Source organism: Podarcis melisellensis (genome assembly GCF_964234715.1).
Source record: "Podarcis melisellensis genome assembly, chromosome: 7".
NCBI lineage: Eukaryota > Metazoa > Chordata > Lepidosauria > Squamata > Lacertidae > Podarcis > Podarcis melisellensis.
Window position 1 is genome coordinate 40620363 of NC_138539.1, and position 26015 is coordinate 40646377.

At 41.8% G+C, this 26015-nt stretch overlaps 1 protein-coding gene and 1 long non-coding RNA gene across 5 annotated transcripts in view; one reads left to right on the forward strand and one right to left on the reverse strand.

Moving 5' to 3' along the window:
- Window positions 1-11942, forward strand: part of LOC309373958 — a 66179-nt gene extending 54237 nt beyond the window's left edge. The window contains exon 5 of the long non-coding RNA XR_014170308.1: window positions 11873-11942. This is a non-coding gene — a long non-coding RNA (uncharacterized lncRNA). The remainder of the gene's footprint in view (window positions 1-11872) is intronic.
- The window catches only part of MAPRE2 (microtubule associated protein RP/EB family member 2), an 85113-nt gene that overhangs the window by 38233 nt on the left and 20865 nt on the right, over window positions 1-26015 (reverse strand). For 2 of the 4 annotated variants that reach the window (XM_081918568.1, XM_081918569.1), the window contains exon 2: window positions 24818-24880. Coding sequence is in view for 2 of the 4 variants with exons in the window: in XM_081918567.1 (XP_081774693.1) it covers window positions 7136-7257 (122 nt within the window). In the remaining 2 variants the exon portion in view is untranslated. Of the gene's footprint in view, window positions 1-7135; window positions 7398-24817; window positions 24881-26015 lie in introns of those variants that run through there. The other 2 variants (XM_081918567.1, XM_081918570.1) reach the window with 2 other exon arrangements.

A 26015-nucleotide genomic window follows, 5' to 3' on the forward strand; every position in this document is an offset into this window, starting at 1 on the left:
CTTTATTTGATGAAAGGGACTTGGGCCATATATATATATATATATATATATATATATATATATATATACACACACACAACCCCCCCATCACTCCTGACCACTGGCTATACTGGCTGGGGCTGATGGGATCTGAAGTCCAACAACATCTGGAGGATCACAGGTTCTCCGTTCTTGGTCTAGAAACTTCCATTTATGAAACATCCCACTTTCCTATCTCATAACAGAAATGGGCTATGGAGAAAATATGAGACTAAGTCTTATTCAGTAGTCAACTTTTACAGTGTCAAGAATTGCATTCCAAGCATTTCACAAAAGCCACAATTAAATATGTTTTATTCCTATTGACACAATTAAAAGTAATTGTGTGAAAGTCTCATCTCATTTGAATAAGCAAATGAAATCACTAGTACATCTGGCATTGCTAAAAATACAGAAATCCCCATTAATACACTTGAAATAATATTAGATAGGAAGGTAGATATGGGGTTCCTATTTGTATTCTGGCTACAGCACTTTAAAAAGTACACTGCTCTTGTGTATCCCAAAATAGTTGCAATCATGAAGACTGGTCATTTTTCAGTATTTTTAAATAAAAACTGGATTTGGCGCCACAAGCCTATACTGTAAACTGCAAAACAAAGGAAACGCAAAGCAGCGGAACTGCCTTGGGACTGAACCAAATGTTCCTCTGTCCAGGGTTTCCAGCATCCTCATCTGCAAATCCCCCTTTCAAAATCCAACCAAATATAACAGTGCAGCAGACCCTTTGACCTCCATATATTCTTATTTTTAAAAGGTTTTCTTATTACATCGCCAATGAATTAAATTTATTCAAATATCTGTCAACCAAAGCGGCAGATTAGCTGCGATAGTAAGGCCTAATATGTAGCCTTCTATTGCAGTAAAGACTTTTTTATGCAGGAATCTAGGTGATCCAGATTGTTAACACACACTCTGTCTTAGTCTAAAAACAACTGTAGAATCGCAGCTGGGATTTAACCCCGGCTGCACAGAAGGTTTGGTATCCATAACAGCTATGCAGACAGGCTGAAAACCAATGCCAAATTGTTACATTCGTATCCTGTTCTTCTCTCCAAGGAACTAGCAGAAGCATTTATTTTCACAACAATAGTTAGGTATGGGTAAGCCAAGAGAATGTACTTGCTCAAAAAGCAACAGAGCAATCTTCATAAATAAATGGAAACGTGTATCCGAGTTGCCTTAATCTGACTGTGCCAAACTTACTTGTTAAATAACATTTCTCACCTACATCATAGGATTGAGAACCTATGGTAAACACAGGGTGATGCAGGCAAACCAGTGCTTAGCTGTACTACATTTTAATGCATATTAAAAAGCAGAGGCATGACCTGACCCCGATTCTGCAACAGCAGCAGTAATATGTGCTCTTGTGGAGAAACGTGTGCCTGTAATTATGCTATATTTCCCATAATAGTAGGCATTATATGGTGTGGGCTTGCTATTCTCAGCTGTGGCCTGTCCTAAGCTGGAATGCAATGTAAAGCTAACTCCCGAGTCCCATAGCAGACGGTGAGTGTGGTGATTGTATAGCACAGCAGCACCCAGGCTGTATCACGCTGTACGATAGATTACCAGTATGTTCCAAGTAGCCACATCTAAATTTCCAATCATTTTACATGAGTCCCAAATCCTCAAGGAAAACTTCCATGCATCTAATGAAGGATTCAGATCTTAACACTTCAAAACATCCATCAAACTGGGGACTTGAAAACAGTGGTCCCAGAACTGGCCTCAAAGAGAGGTGCTGTCTTGTCTCATTTGTGCAGAGTTCTTCACATTGCTCCCTGCAACTGCAACAGAACTAGGAAGAGTGGGTTTATGCCAAGAACAAATAATGGCTTGGTTTACTGGCCAGTCAAATTTATGGGCTCATTAAGACATCCTTTGTCCACCATCTCTGGTCAAGGTGGAGACTAAGTTGAAGAGTAGTTGCCTCATTAAACGCAATCCATTTTTCAGTTAGCACTTCTATTTTGCAGGACCCACAGGAAGCAGGCAGTTGATTATAAGGAAGGAGCTGTTTCTGAATGCAGGATTAAGACACCAGAAATGTGTTGATGAAAATGTATCGTTCAGTTACTGGCAAATATAAATAGAACTCACAAACCCATTTTGTTAGTACACAGCTTTAGAAAATACATTAACTGGGTGATTGCTATGAAGAATAAGACTGAAATACTTTGCCTTTGCAGACTTCTTTTGTCTATTTCTGCACTTCCTGATGAGTTTTCACCTCATTTTACACCAGTGTTATTTGCTACAATGCCAGTAACAAAGAATGGCAACCAATTCTGGAAAGTTCTGGGCACTTATCTCTATAAGTAAGAGCTCTTAGGCTGAATTCAGACAAACCTCAAGCCATAGTTGTGATAAATTAGGGGAAGCTCCATATGCCTGCATGCTCCTCTTCTCCTTTCTTGTGCAGTGTTCCTGTTAACCATAATTTGCTGTAGTGTCTAAATAGGTGTATGTCACTCCAAAACAAGAGTGTCCCTGATTCTTAGTCATAGCTTGCCAGTTCATATAACCATAGCAAACGTGTCACGGACAGGGCATGGAAAAAGAAGCCACACTCAAGAGGGGTGGGGGAAAGACCATGCAAGCTCATAACGAGTAGTTAACTCCTGGAGAAGAGATTACCAACCCTTTTGGGCCCATGAGTACATTTGGAACTGTCAAAGTGCCATGGGTACTATCCTTTCTGGTTGCTTCTCTCCTCAATTCCCCAGCTCAACCATGTTCCCCAACAGGCAGAAAGAGAAAAAGCATGCACTCATGCACACATTTGCTTTTCCAAGGGGTTTGGGTCAAAGTTAGGCTCTGTAGTATAAAAACAGATCCTCCTGAATTTGCCTGACAGGGTCTACCAATAGCAGCATCAAATAAAAGCTTATTTTGGTAGAGTGCACATTAAAAATCACAGATTTGGTGCTTGCTAGATCCAAGGCATGGATCCTCATGAGTTTTACACAAGATGGCAATACCACCAGGAAATCATGGAACAAATCTGTGTACACAGAGGTGATCTATGATTTGATGGCTGTTCTAGAAGGGATTCCTTCTAGAAATATACAAGGAATAGATAAAATATAGAAGAATCCATGCCTTGGATTCTCAACCAAAACAGTACCAGGTTTTGGATTCTCCCCTTTCAGTCAATGGAGACAGGTGTGTCTGTGTACAAATTCACACTTACATACATCTCTTCCCTCTCTCTGGCACTCCATTTTCTCTTCACCCCTCAACTCCTGTGTCAATCAGATTTCTTCATGATGCCTCCCTACATTGCTATCCTGCCCCACAATCGACCAGATATCTCCCTGTCACCTCAGTCACTACACTGCCTGTTCAGCTGCTATGTGTTTTGAGAAACACACAGAGCTGAAAAAAGGAAAGGAAAAGAAAGTCGTTCTCTCCCATTTCCTCCTTCAGCTTTCTGTACTTTCCAAAAAGGGGAGGGGCAGATAGCACCCTTGACACCACATGACAGTGAAGCAGGGAGAGAGGGCTCAGAAGACTCATGGCCACCTGAGGAAGTCTGCAAGGGTGTCACTGTACCCATGGATATAACCTTTGAGGCCACAGATCACCTGGATTGAGCCTTAATAATGTCCTTGCGTGCATACTTTGAAAGGAAAACAACTTCAAAATTAAGCTTCTTATGTTATCTTCTTACTAACCGCAATGGCTACGCTCTGTGTCTACTGTTGGATATATGTCTCTGAATACCAGTTTTGGGGAAACTGCAGAATGGGAAAATGTTGCTGCACTCAGGTTCTGCTTGTGGGCTTCCCATGGGCATCTGCTTGACCACTGTGAGGACAGAATGCTGGCCTAGATGGGCTTTTGGCTTGATCCAAAAGGCCTGTTCTAACAAGTTTCTGCTTGGCTATCCAAATAACCAAATTCTGTAATTCAAAAAGCATGTGAGCTGCATGACTTTTTTATTATTATGCTCCTAGGTACAATGAAGTATCTATTTAGTTGCAAACAGATATACTTTGCTAATGCAGCCAGTTAGTGTGCACCTTTTTTCAGGAATTATGTGAATTAAACGACGGGATATTAATTAGACAATTGGAAACATTATCTATCTTGATTTAAATAACTGGCCTTCAGCTACATAATAAAGATTTAGATTTAAATAACTGGCTTTTTTCAGGAGGAAGCCTTGCTTGAACCATCTTTAGTTATGTCTTGTTTTCACCAGCTTAATCTGTTGTATCTGAGAGTCTTCATCACTGAACACAGTGGAATTCATTTCTATGTAGGCATGCACAGGGTCTCATTGAAAATATAAGCAAGACTTGCATCATAGTTGCACAGTTTTCCTTCTGGAAGTCAGTACAGAAGGAATAATACAGTATAATGCTAGTTGGCATCCTGCTGCATCACAAATTGCTGCTATATTTGTTCACTTTCATATAAAGGCTCCCATCTCAAGTTGATCTTGGCATACTTCAGAGAACCAGACCAACTGAGGTAATGACAATTTCATGGTGGCTGCTAAGAATGCACCCTGTTGAAATTCGAACTGCCTGATCTACCACTTTCAGAACCCAGTCTTCAGATTATTCATGGATTTGGGTTTTGAGAGTTTTTATTTTGTTCAGTTTTGTCTTAAATATATATATATAGAGAGAAATACAAGCGCTATGAGTTGCACAACAGAGTCATACAGTTAGTAGGTGTCAGAGTCAAGAACACAGAGTCCATCGTCCAGTTCCAATTAGTGTACTGGAGGCAACGCTCAGCATTAAATCAGCTCCAAAATCCCTTACACAAATATCCAGGAAAGAGGAGGGAAAAGAACAAGCCAAAAGCTTTATAAACTGAGTAATGCTGTGATAAAGTAATCCCACACTAGCAAAGGATAGAAGGTCAGGGCATGTATTATCAGACTCCTAAAAGACTATCTGCAGTTATCCCCAAAGTCATATGCTACATTCCATCCCACATCGATCATCAAGCCAATTCCACACAATGTAGTTTTCGGAACATCTTGGATTAGGCTTTTATGAACGAAACCCCTATTTTTATCCTGATGAAAAATTCCCATTGTAACTGGCTGAAGCATTCTTTTTTAAAAGAATCTGCATGTATTATTAAGCAATAATTTAAGCAGTCCTATGGGACATGGTATTCTTTTCGCTTAGCAGTTTATAAACATACACAAAGCACTCTTTTCATTCAAGACATACTGATGTAATTAAAATGAAGCAGTTACCAGTTTTCACATTTTTGTGGGGTGGGGGGGAAATAGGCCAAATTATGTCCATTTCTCTTAACAGGAAGCTGTTCAGAAGAATTAAGAAATGTGAACAGAGGAAATGAGGGTTTCAGTTTATTATCAGTTAAGGCTTTTTAAAGCTAATTTTTTTTAAATTGACAGAACAGTTGGCACCAAATCCCCATTCTATATTTCAATTTTCAAATGGCTCAGCACCTTTTTATTCTCTTACTGAATATACTTAAAAGTATCTGCACAGTCTTAAGAAGTCACTGTGTTTTTGAAGAAGTGCTGGCTAAATGTATGTGTTAAAGGGGGGCAGAGGGGGTGGAGAAGCACTTGGATTCCAAAAATAATTCAGCACCTTAAGTCTTAAAAACATTGTTGTGACCTTACCTACTAAAGTAGGAAAGGAAGGGTCTTTAGTTTTCACTGAGCTGGTGGCAAACAGAGCAAAGCCATTTCTACACAATATTCACAGGCTATCCAATACTCAGCTGAGCAAACACACACACTTTTTGTTCCAATTCTACATTTCACTACGCACTGTAGCTTAGCCAAATATTTTTATAACGGTTTCAGGGACAGTTTCATTTCCTGTAGCTTGCTCAATGGCATGAACTCTTTTTTTTTTTAAGCAAACAAGCAAGCAAGCAAACAACAACAACACATCACAACACAACCCCAAGCATGATTCTGGGTTGGGGGGAGGGGAAAGAGCAGGAAGGAAATTCACTTAGATATGCCTGGCTGTATCTCTTCTACTATTCTAACCTTTCAGAGTGCACACGCTGATAAAAGCCCCTCAAAACTAGTTGCATTATTTGCTATAGTGTTATACTTGCTGAAGCAATCTTAATGAGCTTATCTAGAGGAACATATTGTCAGATATGTTAATGCAAAAAAGAAAAAAAAACCCACCCTGCTGCCAAAAGGTGCAACATGCCAAGCCATTAATCAAAAATGCTGAGGACTGTGACAAAGAAAATAGGCACCATCCTCCTTTTCAAGCAAGGAACACAATGAAAATGTATCACACACACATACAAATAACACTAAGCAGGAAGGTCAGTGTCCCCATAAGAAAGCATGATGATACGGCACATAGGCGAGGTGCCACTTGCTTTTAGAAGCCTCTGCACAACCCACCTCATTTCAAAACCCAATATTTGCAGGAGGAATTTTTTTAGTGTATTCCTGACACCCTGACCTCTGCTGTCAAGCTTTCCACCAATCAGGATGTGCAATTCTTACAAAGCTCCATCAATCTGGTGGTTTAACATCACAGACTGCAGTTTAATCTAGAGGATTCCATTTTCCCTTCCACACAACCAAGGCAGTGCACCACCACCATCACAAGACCCTGTGTTCTTTCTTCTCTCCCTCAGCCTTCCCTTTCTCTGTCCCCGAAATGTCTCCTCTGACAGAGACACAGACCAAGAGGACATTGGTATTACAGCTATTATTTATTTATTTGCGCGCACCTCCCTCCCACGCCAGGCGGCTTGTAAACGTTATCAATACGCACAGCAGAAAGCAAAAAAGCGCGGGGGGGAGGGGATCAAGACAGGCGGAGTATTCGCAAGATGTTTTCCATTTGGACAATGCAAAGCGCCCGTTCAAACAGAGCTAGACCACGCTGCACGCTTAGGAGAGAAGACACGCCAGATTAGGTTTAAAGCGCCGCTGTTTTTGTTATGCAATACGCTGCAACCCCCGCTCCTCCTCCTCCCCCCCTCCACCCGGCTCTGCTGCAGCAGTTCCCCGTGTGTGTGTGTGTGTGTGTGTGTGTCCGTCCGTCCGTCCGTCCACGCACACGTACGCGCACGCCCAACACACAGAGAGAGAAAGAGAGCGGCTTACCTGTAGGAACGCTCCCCTCGCACTGTGTGCTTCCTGAAAGGGATGATGGTGGTGCCGTTATCTTGGATGATGTCGTTGTTGTTCTCTCCATTTGGGGACAGCGCTTGGGTAGGTCCAGGCATTGGAGCGCTCCCAAAGGCAAGCAGCCCTCAGCCGGGTGCCTGTGTGCGGAGAAGCTGGGGCGGGCGGGCTCGCCGTGCGCGCGTCGACTCCTTCGCTACTGACTCGCTCCGTCTCTCTCTGCGCCGCCGGCCCCCTCCCCTTTCCTCCCTGGCCGGTGACGTCAAACCGCCGGGAGCAGCGCCCGGGCCACGTGACACGGCTCCTCGCCATAGCAACCAGCTAACTCATCAGATCTCCCCAATTCACACAGGGCTCGAGCATGACCACAGCCAGGCAGCCAAACAGGCGCACGGGGCAGGCCTAACATCTGGCACGTAAAAACACCAAGCCAGCCGCCCTCCCTCTCTTCCTCCTCGGCTTCCCCTTCAGTCTCACCCTCGGTAAATGCAGCTGTATATACAAAGAGCTAGCCTCTCTTTCCTTTTTAAAGAAGGGATCGGGGGCTTAAAAAGGCCAACACTATCCACCCACCCACCCCTTTAAAAATAAAAAATAAAAAATAGGCATGCAACAATGCGATGCGGAAACCTTCTTGAACGTATCAGAAAATAAGGTCCAGTTGCAACCACACTAGTCCTAATGTTAGCGGGGGCTGATGGGCGTAGGCAAAACATGCGACAAAACGCGTGGAAAGCCTCGGGTTTAAAATTATGGGGGTTTCTCAAAATGAGCATTTTGTAATCATCACCCTCGGAAGCTTGGATGAAGCACAACGCGAGTTCTCAATGGCTAAAGCAAGGGGGCGGGATGGCAGCTTTCCACGAGTATATTTACAAGGCTATTAACCTCTTCTTATTTTAAGGAGCATTGAAGAGAATTTCAGGGGAAGGGCTGCATAGCAAAATGCACGTTCTTCCGCCAAGATAAGCACAGAGACAGAAAAGACACAGCATCCCTCCTCCCCCAACAATCCCTTGCTCTTAAGCACTCAAGTCGTTTATTTTTTGTCCTACATTTAAGAGACACAAACAAAACAAAATAAAAACCCAAGCTTTCCCCTCTCAAAGCCTCATAATCCATCATCATCTATTCCCCGGATAATACCAGGTTATTTTTGGTCTCAAGCTACTGGAATTAGTATCAAAACCAGTCTCTCATGTACTAAACCCAGATGGCAGCAATAATCCAAACATCAGCAACAGGGCACACAGTCTCTAGTTTTCCTTACGGATTAAAAGAGCGTGTAGTATATTCTGATCCTTGCTATTTCAAAAATTGCTTCTTCCTTCGAATGCATAATTATTCTTCCCCCACCCCTTATTTATTGGTAATAAAAAACCTGAATGAGAAACAGCGGCTGGATTTTTACAATGTTTTTTAATAACAAAGTATTTTGATAACTGCTCATATTCCTAATAAAATGTTTTTCAACATTCTGTTACAAACCACTGGCAGGAAAGGGTGTCTAAGAACTCTTTTCTTAGACAAAGACTTCTGAAATCACCTTGAAAAGTTCAAATGCATTTAACAGCCTCAGGCCATATACTGAAGCCATTGATGGCTTTCTTCCTTTTGAATATGCTTGCATGAAGAGGGGGTGGGATAGAGGTACATTTGCAAGAATCTACTTGCATTAACACTTTGTTAAGGGATCTTTAAAATAGACATGTTAAGTATCTTCCTTTTGTTTCGCTGCTCCTGATAGCATCATAGTATCAGACAGCCGCCTTGGTCTCCAGTGTCTCTGCATGGCAACAGTTCTCGCTGGATTAGCATATGGCGGTAAACAAACCTTTGATCTTGAAAACTATTCTAAATATCAGGAAACTATATTCACCAGAGTCAAAGGCTATGGGGTAACAAAAACTATACTACTGTATTGCCATTCTTTCTGTCAGACAATGGGATATTCAGTACAACTTCTGCTATGTCAGTTCAGATGAGAAAGCAAAAGTCTTCAATATCTTAAGATATATCTAGAGATGATAGTTGTGTTTGTTGCCACAAAAAAGCACATTCTTGAGGCATTTCAAAAGCTAACGTGCCCCCCCCAAATTAAGACGCTACAAGACTCTCATTTTCTTTTTCTGTGTTTAATCATCATTCTACTAAATATGTATGTCATCTTTCCTCCAAAGTAGCACTGGATAGCTAGTGTACATGGTTCTTTCTGCATGTTATACTTACATGATATGAGGTGTAGGTGAGAGACTGCGACTGGTCCTAGGTAACACAATGAGATTCACAGGCTGAGTGGAGATCTGAACATAAACCCTCCTGGTCCTTAGCAAACACTCCAAAATCACAACACCACACTTAACTCAGCTTTTAATATGGCCAATCCATGTTTCCAAATGAATTGTGACGGGGTTGAAAGATGCCTGCCCACCTGCCTCCAGAGGGATTTCTGGGGGATGAAGAGTGTGGTAAGAGAGATGTATAGCACAGAAGCAGAGGCAGAAATCAGCTGCAGTAAGAGATGGAACTTGTGGAGAGAGAACTTTAACAGGGAAGCATTGTGCATATCTAACAAAATTAACGAATCTCAGAGAAACTAAGGAATCTCAGAGGAAGGGACCTCATAACCTGCCATAATTATCCAGATGAGTTAGTTGCCCAGGTAAGGACTTTACCAACCAAAATTCACACCTCCAGCCTGTGTTGCAGCTAGGCCTTGCACCTTTACCATTCAACAGAAAGGGTATCAAACTAACTCCTTGACTAGAAAGGAAAGCCTTTAGGAAGCCATCCCAACTCCTTCCGCCAACCTAGGATAGCCCCTCTCTCTGACACAGCCCACCCACCTATTCAGTAGCTAAGGAAATCGCCACCCACCTCACAAACACAGTATGCTTTGCCTGTTCTGTTGTACTGTATCTTTGTATTAAGGCAACAAACTATATTGCTTAAGCAAAGCATGCTTCCTGAGCTTTATTTCAGCTTTACCACATTGTGGCATTCTTTCAGGGCATAATCTGAGCCAGAGTCCACCAAAACCTATATATAAACTCATGCAGACTCCAAAAGTGCTTTAAGGGCTGAGCTCTAAAACATGTAAAACAACATAAAGAGACTGAAGGGTACACATTTCCCTCACATTTTGCCCTCACTTAGCATGGATTAGAGAAGGTCCAGTCACAGTCTCAACAATTCTCATTTTCGAATAATAGGCACTCCAAATATGTGTTGGCACCTTATACTGCAAAATGATGCCAAGAGGATGACAAATATCAAACCAGCAAAAATAAAAAAATATTTCCGTTCACAAACATCTACTTTGATCCTTTTTTCACAAGCCTCCACCACACACAATGGAACTATCATGAAAGCATTGAAAAACATCACTTCCTTCCAGCCAACAGAAGTGCAGTGACAAAATTTGCTGCCTTCCACAGGCAGCCAGGTTAGTAAAGATGAAAAAACAAATTCAGCTCTCTGTTCAACACTAATTGGAAGGCTTTGGGCAAGTCTCTCAGCCTGACCTTCCTACCTTAGAGGCAATCAAGAGGCAAAATGCTCTGACCTCTTCTGAGAAGGGGCAAGAGACCAAAAACAAAAACAAAACCCCACACCTATTGCAACCTTGAAATAGGTAGTCTGCAAACTCTTACTGTCAAATCAACTAGAGGGCAGTAGTTCTTGCTCAGCATAACAGCTTTTACAATTTTGCATACAGAAGCCAGCACACCCTACAATTTTCATTAAAAGATACAATATCATAGAGGTTCATAAAAGCTCAAAGTCCAAATCTTGGGAGCTTCAGGGGTATAAATGTAGGCATCACATCTAAAAGTTGGGCAACAGATGGAAGTCCCAGATTCCCTTTACTTGGGTAGATCCTGTCAGCTGATTCAGAATATGCTTCATTGGGTGCCAAGTGCTATCTCCAAGTCAGTAGTCAGAGTGCTGAAATTCAGTGTCTGTCCTGCAGCAATGCTCTAATTCTAAACCTAACCTACTTTTTACTGTGTTATTAAAAGAATTAAAAAAAAATTAGAAGGGTTAATGCAGATTTTTTGCATTTATTTCCCCCCTCACCCAATATATAGTACACCTCAAATATGTAACAGGACAGAGGTACAGAAGCAATGTGGGAAGGCAATTATAGGCTCTTAATTTATGGTGTAAAAAAAAAGGACGTTCGAAAGAAAAGCAAATTTCAACTTGTAATCTAGCAACTTTCTTTTTAAGCATACAGAGTGTGCACATCTTCCAATTGCCCTCCACAGATCTGCAGGCAGAGAATTGATGTACCATCTCTTATAAGAAATTTGTCCTGTGTAAATATCTTTGTAGCATCAGATGTTGGATTCAGTCAGCCTGCTCATTGAGAGGGTGTGGCATCAGGCATTGCTTTCCGTACAGTTTCTTCCTAAGAATTGAGCATGCTGTCAGTGATGCCACAGATATAGCAATCCTGTGTCCATCTAGAACACAGCAAGGAAAGCATGCGTCCTCATTTACTAATGGTAGACTTGTGAATAATGACACCAAGAATACTGATGGCATAACAGGTTTGGGGTCCCCCCCCCGTTTCATTATGTTGTTTAATAAGTTGCTGTATATTAATTATGTTAAGAGTTTTGCAAGCTGCTACCTCCCTGCTTATTTAACCTATATGCAGAATTCATCATGCGAAAGGCTGGGCTGGATGAATCCCAAGCCGGAATTAAGATTGCCAGAAGAAATACCAACAACCTCAGATATGCAGATGACACAACCTTGATGGCAGAAAGTGAGGAGGAATTAAAGGTACCCCTGCTCGTACGGGCCAGTCTTGCCAGACTCTGGGGTTGTGCGCCCATCTCACTCAAGAGGCCAGGGGCCAGCGCTGTCCGAAGACACTTCCGGGTCACGTGGCCAGTGTGACATTGCTGCTCTGGCGAGCCAGAGCTGCACACGGAAATGCCGTTTACCTTCCCGCTAGAAAGCGGTCCCTATTTATCTACTTGCACCCGGAAGTGCTTTCAAACTGCCAGGTTGGCAGGCGCTGGGACCAAGCAATGGGAGCGCACCCCGCCACGGGGATTCGAACCGCCGACCTTTCGATCGGCAAGCCCTAGGCACTGAGGCTTTTACCCACAGCGCCACCCGCGCCCCTTGAGGAATTAAAGAACCTTTTAATGAGGGTGAAAGAGGAGAGTGCAAAATATGGTCTGAAGCTCAACATCAAAAAAACTAAGATCATGGCCACTGGGCCCATCACCTCCTGGCAAATAGAAGGGGAAGAAATGGAGGCAGTGAGAGATTTTACTTTCTTGGGCTCCATGATTACTGCAGATGGTGACAGCAGTCACGAAATTAAAAGACACCTGCTTCTTGGGAGAAGAGCAATGACAAACCTAGACAGCATCTTAAAAAGCATCTTACCTTTACATCTATCACCTTGCCGACAAAGGTCTGTATGGTTAAAGGGGAGGTGCTTTAATCTTCCATTTCCTATGCTTTCTGCCTGCTTTGGTGACAAACTCACTGAACAATTGTCAACATAACGGGACATAGCCTGTTGAACAGGCACATAGACTTAACTCAATTACTTTTTTATCTTCACCCCCCATATTTAGTCCATTGGGTTCTCCAAATTACCTATTTGTTTTGCTTGCACAAAGCTTACATGTAGGTTAGACTATGTCTGGTCTTTATTGAGAATCCATTCTGATTTATTTATGGAGGAATTACATGAAAATGAACATTCATCCCAATTTGTTTGCAGGGTGTCTACACATATTTCCATTAGTCATTCATTTACCTCATGCTTTCCAATGCATTTGTCTATGACTTTCCAAACCACAAAATATCCATTTGTTTATAAGTGAGTTTGTTGTGCCAGAACAACAGAGCACTTTAACAGCACAAACCTAAAGTTCTGATATGTGCTTGGCTCTCTCCTGCAAGATATGGACAGTTTGAAGGCACCCCATGGTCAGGTCAGGTCACTTCTCCCTGCCCCCATCAACAGAAATTCTGGTCATGTTTGGCCATGTCTCAGCTATACCCTACTGTCTTCTCCTCTGGTCTCCCCTTGTCTCACCAGAGTTCCCTTACATCTATCCATGACTGTGCTGTCAAATATTTTATCTCTATAAGAGATCTGACCACATGGCACCCTACATTTAATCCTTCCTATATACTCCCTAATCCTACAGAAGGTCCTTGTCCTTACCTTTACATCTATCCATGTTCTTGCTCCCTTATTCTCGCTACTGTTATATCTCAATACTTTCCTGTGATCTTCACTCCTCCAGTTACATTACCCTCAACCACCCAAAGGTGTCCTGCTCCCTCAAAAGACTTTGGCCTTTCTCCCCCATATGCTTGGAACTGCCTTCTAGAACACCTGCATGATGTCAACCTGTCCCCAGTTGTTCCTTTGCAGATGTGATTTGCATTTAGCACTGTTTAAATCTGGCACCAAATGGAAGTCATGGCTGCAAAGGAACAATCAGGAGCACACTCTAAGCTGTGCATGCCTGATAGGTCCCCCTCCCCCTTGCCTGACATCATATGCCAGTTGATGGGTGTGGCCATTTGCCTGTCAATCCACCTGTGGGTTAAAGCCTCAGCGCCTAGGACTTGCCGATCGAAAGGTCGGCGGTTTGAATCCCTGCGGCGGGGTGCGCTCCCGCTGCTCGGTCCCAGCGCCTGCCAACCTAGCAGTTCGAAAGCACCTCCGGGTGCAAGTAGATAAATAGGGACCGCTTACCAGCGGGAAGGTAAACGGCGTTTCCGTGTGTGGCTCTGGCTTGCCAGAGCAGCGATGTCACACTGGCCACGTGACCCGGAAGTGTCTCCGGACAGCGCTGGCCCCTGGCCTCTTAAGTGAGATGGGCGCACAACCCCAGAGTCTGTCAAGACTGGCCTGTACGGGCAGGGGTACCTTTACCTTTACCACCTAATCTGGCTTACAGAAGGTTGGCCACTTCTGGTTCCCACCCTCTGGTCAAAAGGGTGCTTTCCTGTAACTAAGCTTAAGCACACGTAACCAACATAATATTTCTTCCCTGTTAGCCTTTCCTTACTTCTGTCCCCTTCCATTTACTCTTTGTTCAATTCCAATTGTAAGCTCCTCAGGAAAGGGATCTCTGTTCTTCTAAAAGCATCATTGAGGATGATGACAGTATATAAATGATAACGATAAAATGGCAGATAAGGTTTCCTATGGCTTGCCAGAAGTGAGAAATGAAGGATGAGCTTTGACACATGTTTGTGCATTTAAAAGACCAATTACAACAACCACAAAAAGTAATTGACAGGTAGGCAAATGGATACTGGTTGGATGAGAACTCATTTCAGTGTAGAGATGAGAACTGGATAGCCCCCAAATGTCCTAGAACATGAAGATTTGCCGTTCTCTGATGAAAATAGGGATGTCCCATAACATAATGATAATTTTACTATTTATACCCCACACATCTTACTGGGTTGCCCCAGCACTCTGGGAAGCTTCCAACATATATAAAAACATAATAAAACATTTTTAAAAAACCCCTTCCCCATACAGAATTGCCTTCAGATGGCTCTGGGGTCGGAAAACTCCATTTCCTCCCACATATCTCCAATGAAAATACAGTGGTACCTCAGGTTAAGTACTTAATTTGTTTCGGAGGTCTGTTCTTAACCTGAAACGGTTCTTAACCTGAAGCACCACTTTACCTAATGGGGCCTGCTGCTGCTGCTGTGCCGCCGGAGCACAATTTTTGTTCTCATTCTGAAGCAAAGTTCTTAACCCGAGGTATTATTTGTGGGTTAGCGGAGTCGGTAACCTGAAGCGTATGTAACCTGAAGTGTATGTAACACGAGGTCCCACTGTAGGGACATCCTAGGAAAAGCGGGACATTCTGGGATCAAGCCAGAAACTGGGATGTCTCTGAGGAGATTTCACCCCTCTCATACCCAAGAATCTCCTGATAATCTCCTGAGGTCTCTGCTGACTCTACAGAGAGGAGGAGCAATGTACTGCTCTCTACTTAATTAGTCAAGTGAGTGAGTCTCTGTGTGTGTGAGAGAGAGTCAGCCAGTGTGTCGGAGAGTGAGTGCAAGAGATAGTATTTAGAGATAAGATTGCTGCTAAGAGCAGCTGCAGGCACTCAGAGTAGCATTGATGTATGCTCAGAATATTTAGCTCTGTATATAGTTTGTATTATAGCTGTAGTTATAGAATAAAAGAAGATACTTTACAGAGCTGCTCTCCGAGTGGTTTATACTCTGCAAGACTCTGCAAAACGCTGCTGCGCAACGACTGCATTATTGAGACAGTGAATCCGGTGCTCTCAGCTCCAAGCTGTGAGTCCACAGCACTGTGACCAGTTCCTGTGAGAAAGGAGGTCTCCGGCAGTGCTACCCAGCTCGCCTAGCCCAGTCGGGGCTGTAGTGCATGAGTCCAGTTGGTACACTGGCTCAAGGGCGATGCTGACAGTCTCTGGAAAATAGGGACACTTGGAGAGTCTGGGAGAACAAAACAGAAAATGAAATGCCTGCTTATTTTCACTACTTTGGGTGGGACGGGGGGGCACACACACACACACACACATATCAAACTAAGAGTATGAAATGGCAGCATTTTTTGTTGTTGTTAATGTAGCTGCAGCACATTTACTACTTTTCCTGGCACATCTGAACCCCTTAAATGCTCTTTTCTTCTCACTGTGTCTCTTAAAATTATGGTGCAAGCACAGAGAGGGGAGGGGAAGCATTATCTGAAAAGTCTTCTTTCCCTTTACAGCTACAACCCTGCCAATGCAATACTGAGAACAGAGGGGAGGAATAATATGGGTTCCATATGGATGACATACCTTTTGGCCTAGCTGACATTTCAACATTTTGAAACAATGCACATATTACAGATGTAGTTAATTTGGTCCTTACTGCAAACCACTACATATACAGTAAATCATCTTGTAGGTTTCCTCCTCCCACATTCATAGCTGTGTGCAGAACAATTCCAACAAGCAGCAGACCAACTGACATAAAATGTAGACCACAAGCCAGTTGTTAGAATGCAATTCCAGTCTCTAGAGAGTGCCTTTAAGTAAATAGAAGGAACAACAGTTTGGAGGGTTGGAGGTTTATAACCGAAGCGGGTGTAATGCTAATGAAAGCCAAAGATTTCTTATCAAATGTTACTTCAGTGAATAATAGGAGAAACCTCTTCTTTAATGGACAGTCTGCTTCTTCTGTGGCTTCTGTCTCTGAAATTCCCTTCCTTTTCATATGAGATTTCATTCAAAAGAAGCACTTTCAGGAAATTCCAACAATATTTTCGGTCCATAATGCAAATACTCAATTTGACCAATTCTTACTAGAATATGAAAATAATCTGGTAATCTAAATTTGTAGTAATCTACATTTTGGAAAGCCGACAAGCAGCATTTCAGGAAAGTGCTTTATTTTCACAATTTCTTTATTGATTATGTTGTCTACCAAACTAGTGTACAGGCCAAAAACTTTTATAAGGTTGTCCAGATTGTGCACAGATGAGCATTCTATTCCACACAAGTGATGTCAACACAGACTTGGAGATTGATCCAGGAAAAAGTAAGAGACTTTTTAACATGTGTAATAAAAATGCAATATCTGTGTTGTTAGAATGCTCTTCCACACTACAACCACTTTCTCTATCGCATTCATATTGATCATATGTTCACATGATTAGCAGAAGAGAGACTCAAAGGAGATTTCACCCTAAGAATGTTTTGTGAGCAATGACTGCTCTCCTACGCCTTCAGTGCTAAGCTGTCAAGGCACTTGTCCAGCTATCCAGATGCAGCACAGCAAAGCTTTAATTCTCTGAGAATAGAAAGGTGGTTGAGCAGTTAAATTGCCCAAGTACTTGGGGTGACCAAAAACAATTTTTTAAAAATCTGTGGGATTATCTCATCATCCCAGTAGTGGATACCCAAGTTAAATTCCCTTCTCAGCACTGAAGATCACCTTCAGTGACTCCTCCTTAGTCTAACCAGCCACATTAAGTTGTCTTATGGATAAAATATGTGATGGAGAGCCATATTAAGGTTACCAGATTTTTTTCAATGAATCTGGGGACACTTTTCAACTTCAATGGATTTTGTATGGGGACTGATTTGTAAATCCAGGGACTGTCCCTGGGAAACGGGGGCGCCTGGTAACCTTACCATATATGCCATCTTGAGCTCCTTGGAAGGAAGGCAGGATGTAAGTGTAATAAATAGATAAATAAACTCAAAGATCCTAAGCCATTTCTGGATCAATATGGCAACCCTACCTTCTTTTTTTTCTACTCCAAAAAAGCCATCATAGGGTTAGACTAGTGCAAACTTAGATAGGGTATGTTTACCAGTGCATGGTATTTCTAATGAATTTTACGAGTCAGCACAGACATACATACAAACTTCCCAGCACTATTCCCTTCCTTGGGCAGGAGCTCACTTTCACACTACATGCTCAAAAAGGTGCATATTAGAGCTAAAAACTAGATAGATATTTTATTCCTCTTTTATGAGGTGTTTGTAATTCCTCCTACTTGTGTGTTATCTGCAAATCTAAGGATCCTCTCCACCTCAAGTCATTGAAGATTATTTGGTCCAGGACAGAGTACTGAGGCACCCAACTTGAAACCTCCCTCAAAAGTTTGATGAGAAACCACTGGTACTCTTTGAGTATGAATTTACAACCATCTGTGAATCCACTCAATGGTACAGTGTGCCCAGAGTTTTGATGATCTGCTTTTTCAATCTCATCCCAAGAGTGTTTTCCTTTAAAATACGTATATTATTTCTATGGTCAGGTTTATATTTATTCAATGAGAACTTTATTCTGCCAGGAAGCTGGACAACAAAATGTCATTTAGCAATTGCTCAATAGGCAGATGTAATTAAGCAACTTATTTATGGTACATAGACTCATGACACATTATAATAACCAATAATGTATTGCTATTTTGCATTATCACATGCATATGCTAGACTAACAAGTAGCAGCTAACAACCATCTTGAGCACATCAGATCAGACACAGTATAAAGCATTTATACTAAGGTTTTGCAGGAAGAGTACATATTTCACTTGCTTACCATAGGCTATTGTAACCACACTGGTTAGCCCACTGAGAATATCTAAATGTTATAATAAATCTTATCTCAGGACTTTACTATCAGTTTGATAAACATTTCAGGTAATTTCAGTAGTGACATTACAAACTACATATCTTTAAGAACAGAATAGTAAAGACACTACAAACTTCCTCCCACACTTCCTGTATATAAAGAGCAAGCCTTCCTATTCTTTCATGATACAATACTGCCGTTTCCTGGTACCCTATTTTGTTACTCACAGAAAGGGTCCACAAACATGTATCCCCCACATGAAAGGGATTGACATCGATGTAGAACAAAGGAGTCACTTCCTCCAAGAGAAGCCCCCACCACCACCATAAAAAAAAACACATTCAACTTGTTGCTTAATTTAGTACTACCATTGCAGATAGCATCATGGTGAGTGGGTCAGGGGAGCCACACAAAAAGAGGATGAGGGAAAGGTAGTGTTGGCAGAGTTCCATCACTGTATTTTTTATTATTGGTAGCCTCAGCCATAAGTTTTTTTGGGACAGTCACAGAAGCCAAACTGATCTGGCAGGAAAGAGAGATGACGGTAATGAATTATATAGATGGAAATAGGCAAGTATGCTGAAGTTTATGGCACAGCAGGAAACTAGGCCATATTGTGCTACATACTAGGCTTGTTGCAAATGCAAAAGAACTGATTTGTTCCCAATAATTAGCACAGTCTTCAAAAACGAAAAAGAAAGCCAGTCAATAGAGCTCAGGAACCTGCTTGTAGGTCAGCAACATCACCCAGAACTGAGGCTAAGTTGGAGTAGGGAACTGGGTCTGAAAAATGACTTCTTGTGCCTTTGAGAACTGTAGAGCACCAAAAAGGACATGTTTTAACAGTGAGGGAAGCACTACAAAGGGATGCATGTAGGTGAGGCCTTTCCTTTCAATAGATGCTCATGGATAGGGACTGCATGCCTAATCCTTACCAGAGTCAGGACTACTTTCCTTCTGTTCCGCAGTGACACATTCAGACACAACCAAAGAAGTTTATTGCTGGTTTGGCCTTCCTTACATTGTGCAACAGTATAGACCATGGCAAAGGACTGCGGTAAGGAAGCGCAGTATGGAAAGCTGAATGAAAATATAAAAACACTAGGAAAGTGTTCCGGAGTTGTGTCACACATTTATTACAGCAGAAAGAAAAAATCACTATTCCTCTGTGCTAATAAAACCCCACATATTTATATTTAAAAAACTTAAATTTAGGTGTTACATTTTCACATTTCTCTTATTTGTTATCAATATTTATTACATTTATATACTGCCCTCTATCTGAGGAACAGGGCAGTTTACAGTATAACTGGGGATTGTGTACACTGGGTATTAAAAGGGGGAGAAACTATCCCAACTCCATGTCTGAATTTCATGCAAGTTCAAATTCAGTGCACTTTGTGTCGGCTTTCATATATTTGAAATATATATTTGAAATATACATCTGAACACTAGAATTTTTTATGAGGTATCATATAAAAAATGTGTTGTGCGTTCTCTGTATTTTTTATCATGTTTTCCTAAATATATTACAGATGGGCTTCATAGAACATTAACTGCAAATATTACTAGATCTTGTCTTCACATGCAGGGGAAGTCCCTAACGCACAGAGGGTTTGAGACTCATTGGCTACCCTCACCTTGATAAGCCAGCCAGTTGAAGCCATTCCTCTGATATGGCTTTTGTTGCATGCTAGCAGCTTCTAGGAGCCACAGGTGAGAGCTGAGTGCAGGGTGGGGACCAAAGGTGGACAAACCTTTGCCTTCAGCTGTGGATGGCAAGGAGCAGGTGGCCGTGCACTGCCACTCCACCACCTTTCTGCCTAGCCTTGGTCCACTGCCTGAGTCATGAGACTTTCTTTGCCTCACTGGAGGAACAGCCCTGCACCCAGTAACCAGAGTAATTTGCTGGGAGGTGGTATGTTCCTGTTACAGTGGTACCTCGGGTTACAGACACTTCAGGTTACAGACTCCGCTAACCCAGAAATAGTACCTCGGGTTAAGAACTTTGCTTCAGGATGAGAACAGAAATTGTGCGGCGGCAGCAGCAGCAGGAGACCCCATTAGCTAAAGTGGTACCTCAGGTTAAGAACAGTTTCAGGTTAAGAACGGACCTCCAGAATGAATTAAGTTCTTAACCCGAGGTACCACTGTATTTCTGGACTCAATTTAAAATGCTAGTCTTAGCCCAGGGCTCAGCAACCTTTCACAGCAGTGGGCCGGTCCACTGTCCCTCACACCATGTGGTGGGCCGGACTATTTTTTTTTGGGGGGGGGAGAATGAACAAATTCCTATGCCCCACAAATAACGCAGAGACGCATTTTAAATAAAACGACACATTCTACTCATGTAAAAACATGCTGATTCCCGGACCATCCGGGGGCCGGATTGAGAAGGCGATTGGGCCACATCTGGCCCATGGGCCTTAGGTTGCCTACCCCTGTCTTAGCCTATAAAGCTCTAAGAAACTTTGATGAAGTTGGATGGAAGTTGGAATCTTCTTTGTGGTCACACTAATATGAATCATTGTAGAGCAAGAGTGGAGAATCTTAGGTCTGGTGACCAAACACAATGCTCCAAGCCCCTCTCTATCCAGCTCTTGGGACCCTCTCCAGGCCATGTTTTTCACTGATGCTTCTCTACAACCAAACAGTCTCCCAACCACCCAGTGCTTTTGCCTGGCGGGATTGTTTCTGTGAACTGAATACTGTACTTCTTGCTTGCCTGAATAGAGGGTAGAGAGTGGAGAGGTGTGGCCGTGTGTAGAAATTTCTGGTTTTTGCATGGCTGGAATGCAGGGCTAATGTGCAAATGAAAGAGTTGCATTTCTTTTCACCCACTTTTCACAACTTACCACACCCACTTTTACTTCTGCTGCCCAAAAGCTTAAATTGTCCACATTTAGGCTGAAATAAGATTCCCTACTGCTATTGTGGAGATTTGCCTGGCTCTTACCAGTTATCTTTCATATAGATATTTAAATTATTTTTATTCAAAAAGACTTTTAATACCTCATTCTGTTACTGTGGTCAGTGATTTCAACAACTATTTTTCATGCCTAGTTTGTAACCTGCTCTAGCAGAAGGATGGCACATAGATACAAAAATAAATAATGAGTGCATCATATAATTTCTGGCAACTCTACACCCCATGAATAGTTGCAGAGTCATCCTCATATTCCTTAATTTTAGGGGTTTGTTGTTGTTTTTCCTTAAGCATGGGAAGACATTCCCCCTTGATGGGGAAATGTTAACTTAAATGGAATGTTTGTTTATACTTCTAGATTGCTTGTTTATTTTAGTAATGGTAAGCTAGGCTCAGTGCCCTTGTAAGGACCTGTTTAAAAATGATCTGGAATTTTTTATACAGCTCCCCCACCCCCGTTCTATTACTGGTTATTATCCCTTGGGAGTTATACTAACTGACTAGTAATAAACCTGCCTCCTAGACAGCACAGTCTGATTCATTCAGACAAGTAATATAAAATGACAGTGAACAGTTGCAATTAATTCTGAATTAACAAAATTTCACTAATTTTGTAGAATCCTTTATGTTTGATTTTGGGAATGTGTTTCTGTTAGATACAGGTTCCAGTTGGAACCCAGAGTTTAGCAAGCATCTTGCAGCAAAAAAAAAATTCTCCTTCAAATGTTGGTTATCTTGGAGATCTAGCACACATGACGATTTCCTTTTACCTTTGTCAAATGATCAAGATGATAGATTCTAGTAACCCCACCATACATCCTTTAAGCTTTGCTTTTTTTCCTCTGCTGACATCTGTGTACTGCAGAATAGTATCTTCTTTCTAAAGGAGACCTGCTATTCCACTGACCCCCTGCTGTCTTATTGTTTCTTTGTGCTCCCTCTTCTCTTACTCCCTTGTTGTCTTTAGATTTATCACCTACCCTTTCCAAGGTCTTGGGGTTGAGTAACAATCTGTTTCCCTAAAAAAAAGCCCATGCTAGAATGCAAACATAAAGTTAATGGCTCTGTTTCTCTCCATAGACTTCAACCCAGTATGCTGACAGTGGTTGTTATCTGAAAGAGTGTTGTTAGTTGTCCCCCATGTTACAGAGGCCAACCAGAAGTTGTGCATTTAGTACCACTGGTTCCATGCTGCAGAAAACCCTTCCAAACAGAGACTCAGCAGGCATCCTTGCTTTTGCCTTTTGACTCTTGAAGACATTTTCATGCTGACAGGGCCTATACAGTTGTTTTGAATTTTCTTGAGTAGCCACTCATTTCAATGATGGTACTGTACTATTTTTAATCTTTTTATATTGTTGTACACCACACTTATATTTTATGAGAGAGCAGCATATAAATACTTCTATAAATATAAATATATAGCATACAATATGTTCAACATAAACTGGTAAAATATTTCAGGCCGCGGGATAAATATAGCTGCATATGAAAATTGTAATGGATTTTACAAGTCCCAGACAAGAACCAAGTAAAAGCTTCTGAACAAAACTTGCTACTTCTACAACATCACAATGAAGCCATGTAATGTGAAGTTGCAATGCAGCTTATTATGCTATAAAATATATTGTAATAGATGATGGCATCCCTTGGTGGGGGGGGGGGGGAATATTACATGGCAGGCAGAATTCAATGGGGAATTATTTAGGAAACTGACTGTTGATCTAGGGAAGAGACACTCCCGGAAACATATGGCTTCGAAGATCAGTTTTTATTATCTATGGCACTGTTCTAAGTGGGCTTCTGTAGTCCCTCAGTGGTATTTAACATTCCTTCCACTTGTAAGTTATAACACTACCAGTTTTGATACACTAGTGTAGTGTAGTGTAGGTTGTCAGAATTTGTTTTAAGAGCACTAGCAAGAAGCAGATACTCACAAGTAGCAGCTAGACTTGGACCTGCTTTGCATGTAACTCTAAGCCAATGCTGGCAAAGCTGTGTAGCTGGACTCAAACTCCCACTATCCCTGACTGCAGACCATGCTGGCTGGGCCTGAAATAAGTTGGAGATCAGTAACATCTAGAGGGCCATAGGTTCCCCAGCCCTGTCCAAAGCCAAACCATGGCTTAGCATGACTGAGCAAATGTACAGGCTTCCAGTGAGAAGATTGTGGTTGTTTTGCTTCTGTATTGTAACTGTGGGCTAATCTGTCATTTGGCTTACTGTTACATCCTAACCTGGGCTCATGGTTTATCTCTTCCAGACAAACCACAAGCAATGCATCATAGAACAAGTATTGACTGCATCTTATGGTTTGTCTGGAGCAAAATAAACCGTGAGCCCAGGTTTGGCTGCAATGCTAAGCCAAATCACAGTGAAGCTCAAAGCAGTGTGGCAGCAGCAAAACTAGGAGGAGCACAGCAGCTGCAATGTTCTCAATGGGAGCCCACATGTTTGCTCATTCAAGCTAAGCCGTGGTTTCCTTTCATGTTAAGTGTGAATTGGGCATTAGTGGCATAACAGGCTATATGTTTCTTGAACCATCTGCACAGGAAGCACCTCTGTCTTGCTTGGATTTAACATCGGCTTGTTTCCCTCATCCATCCCCAAACTGCACTAGTTTGAATTTCCACAGGCTCTGAGATTAAAAAAAAGAAGAAGTGGAGATGAGAGCTGGAAACTCAGAAACATACTAACAATACTATAGCTTAAACTTCCAGATGACTTTCCCCAGCATTATCATGATAGACGTTTAAGATCAGGAGGTGCAATATCGATTCTGTGGAACCCTTTTGGCCAAGGGCCAAGGAATGGAGCTAAGTCCTGCAGTATCACCTTATGGAAACAACCAAAACAATGCCTCCTAAGCCCAGCCCAAGAGGTCCAGAAAGATACCGTGGTTGATGGTACTGCAGGGTAGCATTCCCCAAATAGGTTATCTCGCTCAAGTCATCTGTCAAGGCAACCAAAACTGTTTCCATCCCACAACCAAGCTTGAAACCAGATTGGAATTGATGCTTCATTCAAGTCTACCTTGAAATGACAGGATGCCCAGTAAGACAGAATGCATGCATACTTACATACATACATACTACATACTTAGACCAAACTCCATGCTATAGATTTCTCTTGCATTTAAAATCCAGGGCACATAAAAGAAGCGTTAGTTTTCAAAAGATGCATTTTTAGAATAGTACATTCTGCCACAGCATCTTCTTATTTCACGTTTCTATTTTAGAAAGACTTTCTACACATTGCCACCTTGTGGATATATCACCTAACTGTATTATTGTTCTCCAGTCTTCACATCACATTGCTTTTCATGTTTTATACAGCTTGCTGCATATATTGGATTAGTTACTGGATCACTTAGTTAAGTGAGATACTTAAACTAATATTTTAAAAGTCCAATAAAATTCTCAGTCATTTGTCATTATAAATATGGTATGCCATTGAATGGTTTTATTGTTTAGAAATATTGATTGCAATGTTTTCGAATTGTTTTACATGTACTGCCAGCCACTTTAGGCTTCCTGTAGGAAGAAAAAGAAGGTCATAAATATGAAATTCAGTCAATATCTATCTTAGTAATGCAACAAAAACACAGAACTTACTTTGTGCATTCATGCACCTTCCCCAATTGCTAGAATGAAATGATTCTTTGCAGCAATTCAGTTCTGAAAAAGAAAATAAAGCATTGTTTAGATCAGCAAGAAAATCAGAAGCAGCAACCTAAGACATTTGTTTTTACAGAGGCACAGTCATGTAGCCATAGAAATATGAGAAACTATTCATTACAGTGCACGCTATCAAACACAGAGCTACTGTTAACAAGATGCATCTCCTATATTGTGATGTCTCCTTGATCTAGGCATAACACATGCCTGAAACATGAAAAACACAAAAGGTAATTGGAAAGATAGACTGTAATCACTTCTCCATTCTAATGAGCAGGCCCCACTAAGCCCTGGGAATTCAACATGGTGCAATCCTTACACAATTATTTATATAAATAGTTAGAGTGTGAATACCCATAGGACACATCAGGATATCTGTATGAATGTTACATCATGCTGCAGTACAAAAGGTGTTTATCTCCAAGATAAAAAAAAAAAAAACAGAGAGAGAAACTGTTCACAGATGTCTGAACCTAAGCAAAAAAGAAAAAGTGTTTTATATGTCTTCTCCAGAATAAAACACTGGTTGATATCCTAAATGTGAAAATACTGAAACTTAGGCCTGTTATATAAAATGAAGGATATGGCAGACAAGCAGTGTGGCTCTTGGGATTGGTTGTAGGTAAGAAAGTAGGCAGGTGCAGGGTGGGCTGAGGGCAGACTGAGGTTGGTGGGATGATCCCCATTCAGCAGCAGTAATATCCCACCTTGTTCTTCTTTTGGTATCTGCACACATGGAAAAGCACTATTTGTTTGCAATGTTCAGTCATGTAACACAGTGTGTGAGCTATCTGGGGTAGCTAAATACTTAGCCACCTCACAGCCATCTTCTAGTTGCTATGGTTAGGTAAGATTTGTTCTCCTTGCACCCTCCAAACAGATTGCCTCTCAGGACACCAAGATCCTTCAGATTCATAGTGAAGCAATACTTTCCCCTCTTGAATGGCAACATTTGAAAACGCGTCAAGTGAACTGATATTACCCTTCATTTACTTTCCAGTTCTTAACAGCTTCCATTCGCTTCAGCATATCACTCGATATCTTCCAAGTACAAGCTGTCAGCTCCCCTGAAACTCTTACCCCTGAGCATCAAGACCTTGCCACATTTCCTTTCCAACACTTTCATGCACATGAC